This window comes from Gordionus sp. m RMFG-2023, chromosome 2, assembly GCF_954871325.1.
Source record: "Gordionus sp. m RMFG-2023 chromosome 2, tfGorSpeb1-WG-v2, whole genome shotgun sequence".
NCBI lineage: Eukaryota > Metazoa > Nematomorpha > Gordioida > Chordodea > Parachordodidae > Gordionus > Gordionus sp. m RMFG-2023.
The window spans coordinates 26,358,365-26,373,662 of record NC_088776.1 but is presented as its reverse complement, the minus strand read 5'-3'; the positions used below and the strand labels follow the sequence as shown (position 1 = coordinate 26,373,662).

The window sequence follows — 15,298 nt, the reverse complement described above, 5'->3', positions numbered from 1 at the left end:
TTCTTGAGGCAAAAACAGTTCGTTCGTCTTTAAATATGGTTTCTCTATTTTATATATATCTGTCCAGTGCGGAGGAAAAAAACTTCAGAAAAACCAGGGCTTTGCACCCCATCGCGGTATTCCTAGTTAAGTGTCTTTAGCCGAACTTGGGTATTATAGCTCTGCGATTTTGACTCGGTGTCCATCTACCGCACGCGATAGTTCGAGTTTGGTTTCATAAGTAGCCATTTCATTTTTTAACATTAATACTTAGTGAGGATTTATTTCAAACTAGATTAGAAAGACGATGATTCCACCTTCGCATTGATTATTTGTGTTTTTTTAGGATAAATTACTCTGATTTACTTTCCTTCGATGGAAATCGAGGCCTAATTCAACGTGTCTGAGACTGAGAATTACCTCTTGTGACCCCCCTTGATACTCTATTGACATCATTTTTATCGAAATAATCACGGATATCTTTTCCATTTTTAGAAGTAACCGTTCTTAGATAGAGATGCCTTTGCATTGACCATATTACATCAACAAATTAAGTTTCAACGGTGTTTTCTAGGTCTAGTTTCTGAATTTTTTATATGTACTTTGACACAAATGGTAAAACACCCTCTGATGATGACATAATACTCTAATTAAAAAAGATAGGATGTAAATAATTAAAATTAATAATCTCACCAATGTTGGTTTTACTCGCGCTCACAGCCGATTTTTCGACATTCATATAATATATATATATAAAGAACCGGTCAATATTTCTCGACCCTGAGATTTCGTAATAATTTTTTAAAATATTTTTTTCGTGGCATATTTTGCTTTTTTTGAGTACAAAAAATAGCATTCATTCATACTCGAATGGTATATAATTGAAGGAAATATTTAGGAGACTATTTTAATCCATATACCATGCTGTGATTATTTGCCAATAATTACAATGATCCTTCCATGATAAACATGATTATCCTTTCTAGCAAATGAACCAATAATAATAAAATCTGTGTTTTAGGGACCACAATTTGTCCAAACACTTAAATTTGTATGAAAATATAATTATATTTAATACTAATATACCATGAGTAATTAGGTTTTGTAAATTCTCACCATTTATAGGGTTGTGCTTTGCCTTTTGTTACTTAAAGTTTTTTTATTGACTCTTCTGATAACATGTGTGACTGAACGCTTTTGTCTAATTTCACAACTTCCTTTGCATAAATTTGAAGAGTTTTTGATAAAGAGTCTGCACATTGCTTCTAGTCCATTAATATTTGATAAATGAGTGTGAGCTTTTTCAAGTATCCAATCTTATTTTATAGTTCTGCATTTAAAAGATGAATATTTTGAGCCATTATATCTTGTTTAAGCTTATATGAAGGGTATGTGACATATCTCCAGATATGACTTTTTCAGGTTGAATTAGATCCATTATAAATTTTTTAACTTATTAATAAAATATATTTTTTAATAATGTTTTTTCTCGCATTTATATTATATTTGATATAATAATTAAAATATTAAAAAATTTTTTTTGTTTGCTTTACTTATAAAAATGAATGCATTGATTACAGAAACTTGGGTCGAGTACACCTACCTGGCCGTAAAATATTTAAAAAAAAACCCAGGCCAGGTCGAAAATGTTATTTTAAAAAAAATCCGGACCGGGCTCTATTTTTTAATCACCCTGGCCAAAAATTTTTTTTTTCATAAATCCGGCCAATTAAAGCATCCAAACCATATCCCGTTATTATTCGATCTTAAGTGGAAATTTGATAAAAAATATATGAGGGGGGGGGGTTTCCGGGAATCTCCAGGTCATAATGCGTCTTCAATTTTCTTCGGAAATTGTATTTTTTTTATATCGGTTACTATATTTATTTCTTCTTATGTTACAAATAATTTTTTTAAAGTGGCGTCCGTTTGTGGAATATTCTTTGTTTAATATATAATCTAATGTAGTTCAAGTAATTCTCTATGGTGGTTTCTTCTTTTTGAAATTCATTTAAGCACATTTTAATCTCACCCATTATTTCTAAAATTTATATATGTTTAAAAAAATAAATATTTTATCCAATAATTTACTTGACCCATTTTTTAAAAAATTTGACGCTAAATTTTATATTCTATACTTCTTATACGACGATATATGGTCAATGGTAATTTTATTATTAATCCGTCCTCTATATATACTATATTACTATATAAACTATAAATGATATTATAATTATTTAATTCAATTGACATTTTAACATTAAGTTTATATTAATTTACAATAATATATTTAAATTTATATGAACGTAACAATATATATATGCATTAAATATATGTTAAAACAAAATAAAGTAAATATATATTTTAAAAAAGATTAGAAAGTCTTTATATCTAAATACCTTGATTAAAAAAAATTATTCCTCCTATATGTTTTTCATTATGTATGTTTGGATTAATGTTGATTTTCGATTTTAGCGATAATATTTAAAAAGTATTACAAATTCGATAACTTTTATAACATAAAATTTATAAAATATGAAAATTATAAGTCTCTTTTTTAGTAATATTGTTAAAATATTTATACATTAAGAAGTATAATCTAGGTAAAAATCATCAAATGGGCATCCACCCATTTATAGAAAATAGACCCCAATACTTTTATTCTGATTTTTTTGTCGAATATACATAGCATTTTTTTAAATTTTATGAAGGGCTCCCCAAAGCTATCTAGAGTGGTGCTAATGGGTTAAAAATATGATTTAAAAAAAAATATTATAAAATTTTATTAGTTTCTGCTGATTCTGTGATGAAGGACTCCCTAAAGCTATTTAGAGTGGTGCTAATGGGATAAAAATATGATTTGAAAAAAAGAGTATTTTAATATTTTATTAGTTTCTGCTGATTCTGTGAAATGGTTCTATGCTGTAAATATGCATACATAAATTGAGTAATTTCAAGCGCAAGTCTGACTCAACTACAGGGACAAGGGATATTCTATCAAGGCCTTATCTCCCTGGTTTATCTATATAAGTTCTAGAGTAGACAATAAACTGGCCATTGTTAAGGGCCTGGCTATAAAAGAATGGGCTCTGTTAGTTTTTTCTAATTTCTGATCAAATTTTAAATAAAATATTAAAAAAAAATTTTTTATATTGATAAATCTTCATTTTTTTATGACAAAGACATTAATTTTAGTTATACATATATATATTTGAGAATTGGCTATTTTAATAAGACGGTCGGATCCAGAGCCAGGTCTTAATTATTAATTAAATAATTTTAATTATAATTTTAGGTTAACGATTCATCAGAAATTCTTGAATCACTCGTTCAACATTTGTACTGTAAAATTTTAGCCCAGTTCTTGTTAACTTACGCTCTAGGAAAAGGCGGTGGTAATCAAATCTTGCAAGCTCGTATAAGAAATAATAGTAAAAATCTTCCCGTTTTAAGGATCAGCGTTCAAAGCAACGCTTTGGTTTTATTGGGTGAGATGATTAAATTTTTACGCCGTAGTGATCTTTTTCCCACAAAGCTGCAGCAAATTTTGATGGTCGCGGGAATGGATGATACTAGTAATTTTATTTTATGATTTTCTTTCTAACTAAATTTTTTTAAAGTAATTTTTCCATTAACAAATTTTTATTATTTTAATTGAGAACCTTTAATAATATATTTATTATTTTGATCGAGAATCTCAGAGATTATTATGCATTTGTCCATCTATAGGAAAACCTATAGTAGAATTATATATCTGGGATGATTTAAATTAAATTATTATACATATATTTTTTAGATCAGCCGAGAGAGTTAATTCATAGCTTGACTATCATGGATTTATTCAAATGCCATAATTTTAGTGATCTAAATTTTATTTCGCAGTTAACTCACCTGATGGTTAATATGCTTGTTATGATGCAAACTCTACCAGAATACAGTTACGATGATGTCGAAAAAATAAATGGTTTTAAATAAATTTGATTTAGAATATTGAAAATGGTAAGAAAAATTAAACATAACTAGATAACTAAAAAGTGCCGCAAGGGTTAGGTATGAAGGAAGAGTTGGCTGCAATTGTTTAATTACATTTTTATTCTTTTTTAATATTCTTATTATCACGTTGTGCCGTATAAGTCCGAATAGAAAGCAAAACTCCGAGTATAATAATTTTATTGAATTTCCCACACAAAAAAAACGAATAATTTTATTTCAAAATTTACTATTACAACCCAAAAAATATATTAAAAACAAAAATAAAATAGTTAATAATAATTTTATAATATTTCGCTTCCCTTTTATAGGGAAGCGCATAAAATACAATCTCATTATGATTTAACAAAACTTAATTTCGATATCTAAAAATAAAATAAAACAAAATATTAAAATACGGTCTAATAATGAACCTGCACAATTTATTTATTAATGTTCACGCAATAAATATCATCAAATATGTCACTCATTTATGACATTTCCCCCCTTTATCGGACCTCGTCGGCCCCAACAACTGCCTATACTCATCTTCTCCTACCCGTAACACTGGCGTGTCCGACGCCATTCGTTGATCTGATTGTATTGCTCTGTTATCGGAAGATGCGGACGTTGGCTCCGACTCCTTCCAGGTTCGCCCTCCCATAGTATCAAACCGTTCCTTGGGACACCACCGGCGGATATGTCCCGCCATTCCACAACCATAACATATCACCCTGTCTCTTTCTTCACGTACCGTTTCCCTTGAGTGCTCTGATGGTCTTCTTTTCCCCTCCATTGATCTCGTGCCTTCCTGGGCTAAAGCCCTCCATTCACTAGCAAGCGGTTCCATATCCGCACTAATTATCGTATTTCGCATCAAATGAGTACCCAGGTCTACATATCTATATCACATAATCATTTACCTTCTCTTATTATTATTTTATTTTATTCTGCTTTCCCCCTTTTCTTCCCTCCCCTTTCCTCATCACTCTCCTTGCATATATATATATAACGACTTACTTATTAATAATCGGCATACCGAATAAAATGATATTTTCCTCTACCGAATAAAATTATGAATTTTATGTTTTCTTCTTCTCTTACTTATTCAAAATTTTCCTTTTCTCAACACTCTCTTACTCGTAAATCATTTCCTTTATATTTCAATACCCCATCTCCTTAACTCTATTTTTTTTTTCTCTTTCTCTCTCTATTTTCGTTAACAGAAAAACTTTTATTAATTTTATTATATTTTTTATCATTTAACCTTAACTCCTACTATTTTTCTCTTAAGAAAAATTAAAAACAACAAACAACCATTACTCCCTTTATTAACATCTTATTATTATTATTATTATTTTTTCCTTTTAATTCACTCTTCCCTGCCAACAAAATACAACATTATAATATAAAAAACATTATAATACAAATCACTCAACCCTAACCCCGTTATTTTTTTTTTTTACTATTACTTTTTGTTTCTTTTTTTTTTTTAAATTCATTCTTACTTTTCTCAATACTTCTCTTTATTACATCATCCCATCCACCTATTCCCATTATTCATACCCATTCTATTCCTGCCTCCGCCCCTCCGTTTACCACAAGAATCTTCAACTATTTTCGCTTCAATATTATTCCGCCGCTTATTCCTTCTTCGTTACCGGTTTATTCCACCAAATATATTTCGAAAATTTATTTTACTTAATATACACTTTCAAAACCCTTTTCCCTTTACATTATTTTATTTAACCTAAACTTCCAAAAAATATTTTTTTTTTAATAATTTTATTTCTCCTTAATTTATTTAATTCAACATTTTTTAAACATTTCTCTAATATTTATTTCAGCTCCACCAAATTTCACAAAAAAAAAAACAATTCAAAAAAACAATTTTCCTTTTACTATTTTACTCTGATACATTATAATTTTTCTTTACAATTTGACTCGATCATACTTTGACTTATTCCCACCTTATATATTATATACCCCTCTTTATATCATACTTCCCCTTCCGCCTTCCGGAACGACCACCTACACCACCCCCGTGACCTTGACCTATATATATTTTTTTAACTTCGGACCTCTCGTTGACCTCTTGCCCCTGTCACTTTCGCCCCGCTTCCGTTCCTCTGCGTATCTGATCTTCATGTCTCACCTCTTGCCCCTGTCACTTTCGCCCCGCTTCCGTTCCTCTGCGTATCTGATCTTCATGTCTCACACCAACCTTGCCATCCTGAAAACGGACCTGACTTAACTTTTTTCCTACCTTTTCCATCACAACTCCGGCTCGCCATTTCTCCTTTTCACCATATACCCTCCCCCACACCGACTGTCCCACCATAAACTTTGCTGGTCCCTCCTCCTCCCGTTCTCTCCTCGGACCCTTAGACTCCGGCCTCCGAGCATCTAACCCAATCCTCGTTCTGCGCCCTAAAAACTTCTCTGCTGGAGACAAATCCTCTCCCCTCCTACTATTATTATAATACATCACCGACGTCCATACTTCTCTTCTCCCATACTTTGCCTTTCGTAACCAATCTTTCACCAACCCCACCATCCGCTCTGCCTGCCCATTGGAGCTTGGGTGGTATGGAGGAGATAAAATATGCCGTATCCTATTTTCTTTGCAAAATTTCGCAAACTCTGCACTACTAAACGCTGGTCCACCGTCAGACACGATTGATTTAGCCACTCCAAACTTTGCCCACAAATTCTTCAATTTTCTGACCACTACTTGCGTTGTCAACCCTCCTACAACTTCAAACTCCACCCATTTAGAAAATGCATCAACCACTTGAAAATAATCCTTTTTTTCATACTCGAAGAAATCGACATGAACCCTCTCCCATGGCTCCGTTGTTTTCGGCCAAGTCCCTTCTCTATCTCTTGCTGGCATCCTGGCCCAAGTATTGCATACTACACATTGTCTTGCTAGTTCCTCAATCTCCACATTCATCCTCGGCCACCATACATATTCTCGTCCCCATTGTTTCATACGCTCCATTCCCTGATGACCTGCATGCAACATTGTTAAAACCATTCCTCTCAACTTCCCAGGTATCACTGCCCTATTTCCCCGGACTACACATTCGTCCATCACCGTCAATTCTCCTCCAACATTTTTATAAGCTCTATCTCCTTCTTTCCACGGCTTCCGGCCCATTATACATTCTTTTATTCGACTCAAATCCCTATCTTTTTGCGTCTCTTTCCGAATCTCCTCCCACGTTACCGGACCTCCCTTCAACATTCTCGATACCACCATGACCATCGCTACCTCCTTCTTACACATCTCCTCTGTATTACCTTCTTCCACATCCTCCCCTGCTCCGCATCTCGACATTATGTCCGGCAAATAATTTTCTCGGCCTCTACGATATCTCATCTCCATGTCAAAACTACCCACCATCAATAACCACCTCTGCAACCTCGGCGACATCATCAACTCCTTGTTATCCTTCCGAAATAAATGAATCAACGGCTTATGATCCGTATAGACTACAAAACGACGCCCAATCAAATACTCCCGACACTTTGTCAATCCGAAAATTACAGCTAATGCCTCTTGCTCAATTACCGAATATCTCGTCTCCGCGGCCCTAAAAATTCTAGAAAAAAATAACACCGGTCTCTCCAGCTCTTCTATACGATGCAATAACGCTCCTCCTACTCCCCTTTGAGACGCATCTACCGCCAATATCACCTCCAGTTCATTATTAAAACACACTAAGACGGGCTCTTTTCCAATCCGGCACTTCAACTCCTCAAACGCCTCCTCCTGTTCATCTCCCCAATCAAATCTCTCTCCCTTTTTCAACAACTGGTACAAAGGTGCCGCTATCTCCGCAAAATTCTCTACAAACCTGTGATAATAGTTAACCATTCCCAGAAAAGACTGTATTTCCGACTTGCATTTCGGCCTCAACATGTTTGCAATACCCACCATATTCTTATCCAAAGGTCTAACCTCTACTCCATTAATCCGATGACCCAAATAAACAACCTCCATTACTCCAAACACACTTTTCTCTCTACTAGCACGCAATCCCTTCTCCTTGATTCTCCAAAATACCTCCTCCAGCCTCCTATTATGCTCCTCCTGCGTAATACCTGTTATCAAGACATCGTCCATATAGTAAAACACTCCCTCCAAACCCTGAAAAACGGCCGCCATTGTCCTCTGAAATATGGGTGCCGAAACACTCAACCCAAACGGCAATCTCTTAAACGCAAATAGTCCCTTGGGCGTAGTTATGGTCAGCAACTTCTGCATCTCCTTCCTTACCTTCAACTGCAAATACGCATTAGAAAAATCCACCTTCGAAAAATATAAACTCCCCTTCAAATTCGCCAATATCTCCTCTATCCTCGGTAACGGATATTTTACTTCCACTACCCACGGATTCAATGTTACTCGGAAATCTGCACATAATCTCAACTTCCCATTAGCCTTTTTCACCGGTACTAAAGGTGTCGCCCACTCGCTAAATTCGACCGGACATACAATATCTTCCTTTACCCATCTATCCAACTCTTGCTCTACCTCTCGCCTCCATTCAAAAGGTACACGACGTACAGCACAATACTTCGGCACACATCCCTCCTTCATCCGAATCTCCACCTCATAACCCTTCAAACAACCCAACTCTTCCTCAAATATTTCTCCATACCTCTCCACTAACTTCTCCACCTCCTTTTGGACATCCTTTATTCCCTCTCCACACCCCCACAAATTTTTCGCAACTCCTTGTTCTACAAAATTCTCTCCCTTCTTCTCACTAACCAGCGGCCTCAATACTCCATATCTACTGTCTTGGACATTTCCTATTTCTCCATCTACATAAATCGGACCTCTCCCCAACACATATTCTCTCGCATTCTCTTCGCTTTCCCCCCAAAACATGGATCTTCCATCGTCTACTTCAATATTATCTCGGCCCTCCATCCATTCCAAATTTTCTCTCGACATTCTCTTCTCTTCATTCACTCGGACCATATTTATCAAGTCTTCCCGAATATCTTCTTCGATCGCCACAAATACTCCCCATCGGGCAAATACTCCCCAGAATCCATATCTCGGCCCTACATTTGTAATCCAATCCCATCCCATCACCGGCTCAACGTCTCGGTTAATTATCCATAAGTCCAACATTTTACATCCTTCTCTTCCTACCTCCCCAATATGCACTCTTCCCATCATCTCCATCTCCGATCCATCAAACTGCCTTACTTGCATAACGTCTCTAATTATATTACTACCCGGCCAAAGTCTTCTAAAATCCTCATATCCCATCACCGAAATAGCTGCTCCGGTATCAAATAACATAGATACCATCTTCCCGTTGATATCGAACCATACCCTTGGACTCGGCAGATACATTAACTCCCTTTGAACCTCCTGCTGCAACATTTTAACTCTCAACTCTTTCTTGCCTCCTCCTAACGCCACGGTCATTATTTTACTCTCCTTCCCATCATATAGTCAATCTTTATTACAATCTCTGGCCCAATGTCCCCTTTCTCGGCACTTGAAACACGTCATCTCCTCTCCAATATCCTTTCCTTCTTTTCCACCTATCTCCGTCATACTCCTCATATTCACGACCCCCGACGACTCTCCTCTCTGTGGAAAACCTGCCCTTGTTTCCACCTTTCCCACTCGGCAATCCTTTAACACATGTCCAAATCTTCCACAACCCGTGCAACGTATTCTCTCTGCTCTGCCCGGACAATATGTCGAAATATGTCCCATCTCCCCACACGCAAAACATTTAACATCTCTACAATTCACCGCAATATGACCCATCTCCCCACATTTATAACATCTACCATTCCGACCTCTCTGTCCCCCACTGTTGAACGGCCTTGGCATATCTTGACGTCCACGGTATACATCCAAATGTCTGTCATCTATCCTCTCGTTCTTTAACCGGTCAATTTCTTCATTATTGACCCAACCCTTCATTATTTCTTGAACCGGTAACCACGTCACTCTCCCCAACCTATCATCCTCTCCATTATGCCCCTCTACCAACAACGACTGCCCACGAATCCTAATACTCCTTTCTCTTCGCATTCTCCTTCCAAAATATAAACTACACAACCATATCATCAACACTACCACCGCTCCCAATACATTATATTGCAACTCCACATATTTTGTAATTTTAAAACCCTTCATTAAAATATTTACGTATTTAAATTTTTCCTAATTTATTTCTCTAACAACACTAAATTATATAAAATATTCACAGAAAATTAATAATTAATTTCACCAAAAATATCTTAACTACTTGTAATGTCAGACAATAAGATAAAATCAATAAGGTAAAAACTCCAATAATACACATATACATTTATCAATTTCAAAAAAAATATCAATACTTTCCGCTAATCTTTTATCTCTTTCGTGTATTGACGTCTTTTGGAAAAAAATCGGCAGCACTTCCGTGTAACTTGCTTTCTAATAAACTTTTTTGGAATTTCTTCTAATAGATTTATATAGACAAAAATTTGGGCAGCACTTCCGTGTACTCTACCTTTTTAGTAAATTTTCGATTTTCGTCTAATAGATTTATATAGGCAAAAATTTGGGCAGCACTTCCGTGTACTCTACTTTTTTAGTAAATTTTCGATTTTCGTCTAATAGATTTATATCGGCAAAAATTTGGGCAGCACTTCCGTGTACTCTACTTTTTTAGTAAATTTTCGATTTTCGTCTAATAGATTTATATCGGCAAAAATTTGGGCAGCACTTCCGTGTACTTTACGTCTTTTGAAAATTTTCACTCGACGGTCACCTCTTTTGACGGTACTTGTTCTTGACGGTCTTTCAACCCAAACGGTCCCTTATTACACACGGTACTTGTCCTTGACGGTTCTTGTTCTTGACGGTACTTGCTCTTGACGGTACTTGCTCTTGACGGTACTTGCTCTTGACGGTACTTGCTCTTGACGGTACTTGGTCTTGACGGTACTTGCTCTTGACGGTTCTTCAAATTGGCGATCTTATCCACCACAACGCTCCACAAAAATGTTTTCCCAAAAATAATTTATAAAAATAATTGTTCTTACTTTAATTTTTTGGTCACGGCACCAACTATCACGTTGTGCCGTATAAGTCCGAATAGAAAGCAAAACTCCGAGTATAATAATTTTATTGAATTTCCCACACAAAAAAAACGAATAATTTTATTTCAAAATTTACTATTACAACCAAAAAAATATATTAAAAACAAAAATAAAATAGTTAATAATAATTTTATAATATTTCGCTTCCCTTTTATAGGGAAGCGCATAAAATACAATCTCATTATGATTTAACAAAACTTAATTTCGATATCTAAAAATAAAATAAAACAAAATATTAAAATACGGTCTAATAATGAACCTGCACAATTTATTTATTAATGTTCACGCAATAAATATCATCAAATATGTCACTCATTTATGACACTTATTTTTGTATTTTATGAAATATTTTAATGTTTATTTATTTAAAATTTTCTTTTTTATAAAATGTTATTTTTCAATATTACTTTTTATGTACATTTTATATAAAAAAAATCAGATTCAGTAAAATTTTTTTAGCAAGATAGAATATTTATAGTTAAAAGTCTAGACACCTTGGGTATATAAATTGTTGATTATAAAGTTCAGGATAGTCAAATCAAGCATTCTATGGAATTATCGTTCAACCGAATCTTAGAATACTCATCGGGAATTGAAAATATGAAATCATCACCTTTGATCCAAAGCTCTACCTTAGCACTTTGCAGACAGATTTTGATTTCTTCTAAATTTTTTCTAGGGGGAATTTACTATCGAAATCTTCTAAATTTTTTATCCTTTTTCAAGTCTTCATCGAATTACTGGCTATCAAAAGTATTTTTCATTTTAAGTTAATTATCTTTAATATCCTCATTTTTATATCATTATATCACAAAATTATTTTGCTATAATATATTTGGTAACTTTTTTTAAAATTTTACTTATAGATAAATTATCTTAAGCTGGTTTCAGAGATTGATTGGTTAGAACTCAAATACATGGAATCCTATTTTTCGTTTACGGAGAATATGTGTTTTGAAGTTAGGAAATTATAAAAAAAATGAATCATAGCTAATTCTTATTAAAAATTATAGAATGTAACGACTCGAATATTAAAAATAGTTTTTAATTTTTTACACGAAAACGATACCAGAATTCGAGCACTTACTTCTCAGATTATAACCAAGTAACATGTATTTTATTTTTAAAGGCATAGAAAATGAAGTAATGAGATAAAAAAAGAAAGAGTTTTTTTTTAAAAATTATGCTTAATTTCAGGAATTTTGCAATATATGGATATAATTAAAAACTTGTAGGTTTAGAAAATTATACCAAAAATTATATGGTTAAGATAAGATGATTGCTGTAAATGATATGATTGCTGTAAATGATATGATTGCTGTAAATGATATGATTGCTGTAAATGATATGATTGCTGTAAATGATATGATTGCTGTAAATGATATGATTGCTGTAAATGATATGATTGCTGTAAATGATATGATTGCTGTAAATGATTAATGATAGACTAAATCTTTTAATCGATTGGAAATAATAAGGACTGACTTTATTTAGGCATTCAAGTTTTATTATTTTTTTCGGACAAGGATTATCCCAAGCTTGTTTACGCCCCATACTTTTGTTGCTGATGACCTAGATTTTGTAATGTATATAAAGATATTTCGGGATAAATCGAAAAGGCCTAAAGCTCCTCATTCTACGCCAATAATTCTTTCATTACCGCATCCGTTCTATATATTACTCGGTTTTTCCATATTTATTCAACAATTACATTATATAAAAACCGTTTTTAAATATTATAGGAATCGATATGACTTCTGATTTTTCTATGAATTTAAAAATAATTTTACATCTCCATTATGACTAAATAGAAAACTATAAGTTACTTTAAATATTTAATATAAATAGAATTAAAAGGTATTGAACTAATTTAAATAAGTTATACAATTATATTTTATTTGCGAAATTATAAAGAAGTTTTAATCATGAATAAAAAATTTTATATCAAAATATTTACAAAAGTTAAAAATTAAAAAAAAAATGCTCTCGAAAATGATAATTCTTTATAAACTAAGGACAAAAGCCGTATATGAATAATAATTCTTGTAATTTGTCCACTGAGAGAGAACTATTTAAATTGAATAATATAGTAATCAAAAAAATAGATTGCACAATCACAACAGGAAGTTAAAAAATAAATATTCTTCTGAAGCTAGAAAATTAGTAATAGATGTATATAAAAAAAGATTAACTTTAAGAATAATTTCTAATTTTATCTGCTTAAAAAATTTTCAAGGTAAATAATAGCCATTTGATAATATTGATTTTTTTTTGATGGTGTAGATCAAGGAATTACTCACAATTTACAAATGGAATCAACCATGAATTGTATTATTAACCGCAATTTATCCTACGTCATTCAACGTTTGCTATCTATTATCGCTAGAGCAACAGATTTTCATACCAAAGTATTTATTAGCAATTTATAATAATTAGTGCTGCGTTACTTCAAAAACGAAACGCGTTACTCGTTACGTTTGAAAAAAAGAACGCTTTACTGTTACTCGTTATCTTATATAAATTTTCTTTTTATATTTTTCTCCCATAGATAGAAAAGTAAAATAATATATTAGATATGTTCTTGTAATACTTTTTTATATTTAACAATAATTAATTTTCTAAATTTTGATCAGATAAACAAGATCGCTTAGTGCTCAACATAGCTTTCGCTATGATAAATACACTTTCAACTGGGACTGAGGATGGGAGGGGAGGGCTGTATTATGTTTAATAAATAAAAGTTTTAATATAGGAATTTATTAAAAATATCGAAAGATCTTTATTTTTCAAAAAAACTTATGATCATCTTCACAAAAATTTTTTATTCAGATCCTTGTCAATTATTTTTATTATTATCTTCATCAGGATTTAAATCGAATTCATATTTTTACCTTCATATGTTTTTTTATTTGAGCTACTGGACATCGAGGTTGAAATATATATGCTTTATTTGTGTAAAGAATGTTTCATACTGGAGCCAGGGCAGAGTTAGATTATCTTCATCAAAAGAAATAAGTACTATTGACATAATAAATTATAATATAAAATAATAATACTTAATTTAAAAACATAAAAATCAATAAATTATAATATAAAATAATAATACTTAATTTAAAAACATAAAAATCAATCATATAATAATATAAAATCTTATTATAAATAGTTAAAATATCATAGCCAACTATTTTTTTAGTTGGGTTCCCAAAAAGAACCATAGTTAATTTTTCGTAGAGGATATATTCTCATGGTTTATAAATGTCTTGATTTTTGAGCGTAAAAGTTTTAAAAATTTGTGTTAAGATGGGCTATAATTTCCTTAACTTTAACTTCTTCTTTTTCTCCGTTTTATGGCGATTTCCAGGTTTACCCTGGTAGGCCAGTTTTCCCTCTTATATTTCTTTTCCATTTTTGACGGTCTGAGCATCAATATTTGTAAGATTCATGCTTCTCATATCCGCCGCTATCACATTTCTCCACGTCATCTTGGGCCTTCCTCTAGGTCTTGATTCTCCCACTTCCATCAAGGTGCATCTCTTTACCCAGTCATCTTTTATCATACGTACCTAATGCCCAAACCATCTTAGTCTATTTCGTCGCTTTACCACTCCAATCATTTCTATACCCAATCTTGCTCGCAATTCCTTGCTATTTTTTCTCCCTCTCAGAGACACCCCACACATCCATCTAAATATCCTTATCTCTGTTCTTTCTAATTTGGCTTCGTGAGTCGCTTTAATTGCCCACGTTTCGCCGTCATAAACTAAACAACTCCTCACACAGCATACGTTATCTTTCCCCTTTAACTTCAGAGAAACTTTTTTATTTGTAAGAATAGACGACATCTCTCTGAACTTTTTCCAAACTTGTCTCACCCTTGTTTTTTATTTTTTTTTCTCTTTAGCTTTCACCTTTTCTGGTGGTAAGCTCCTTCAACATCTCTCTCCACTTTATGTTATTCATACAATCTCTTTTATCTAATTTATACTTCTTTATATTGTCTCTAACTTTATGGCCCCATTGAAGTTTAAGCCTTCCTCTTTTACGTTTGCCCATCACTTTCAAACCTCAACCTTATTTCCTATGTAGTTCATAGGCCTTCTCATTGTGTGCCCATACCACCTAAGTCTGTTTACCATTAACTTAGTATTAATGGGCACTACCTTTAAACTACTTAGTATTCTTGTACTGCACACTTTATCCTTTCTTGTTGCCCCAGCAA

The 15,298-nt window shown here is 32.9% G+C and overlaps 1 protein-coding gene across 3 annotated transcripts in view; it reads left to right on the top strand.

Annotated features, from left to right (window-relative positions):
* The window catches only part of LOC135923203 (uncharacterized), a 105,930-nt gene that overhangs the window by 15,247 nt on the left and 75,385 nt on the right, over nt 1-15,298 (top strand). For 2 of the 3 annotated variants that reach the window (XM_065457826.1, XM_065457825.1), the window contains exons 11-17: nt 3,275-3,554; nt 3,776-3,943; nt 11,603-11,832; nt 11,946-12,038; nt 12,093-12,184; nt 12,606-12,763; nt 13,363-13,487. In XM_065457826.1, the coding sequence (XP_065313898.1) occupies nt 3,275-3,554; nt 3,776-3,943; nt 11,603-11,832; nt 11,946-12,038; nt 12,093-12,184; nt 12,606-12,763; nt 13,363-13,487 (1,146 nt within the window). Of the gene's footprint in view, nt 1-3,274; nt 3,555-3,775; nt 3,944-11,602; nt 11,833-11,945; nt 12,039-12,092; nt 12,185-12,605; nt 12,764-13,362; nt 13,488-15,298 lie in introns of those variants that run through there. The other variant, XM_065457827.1, reaches the window with a different exon arrangement.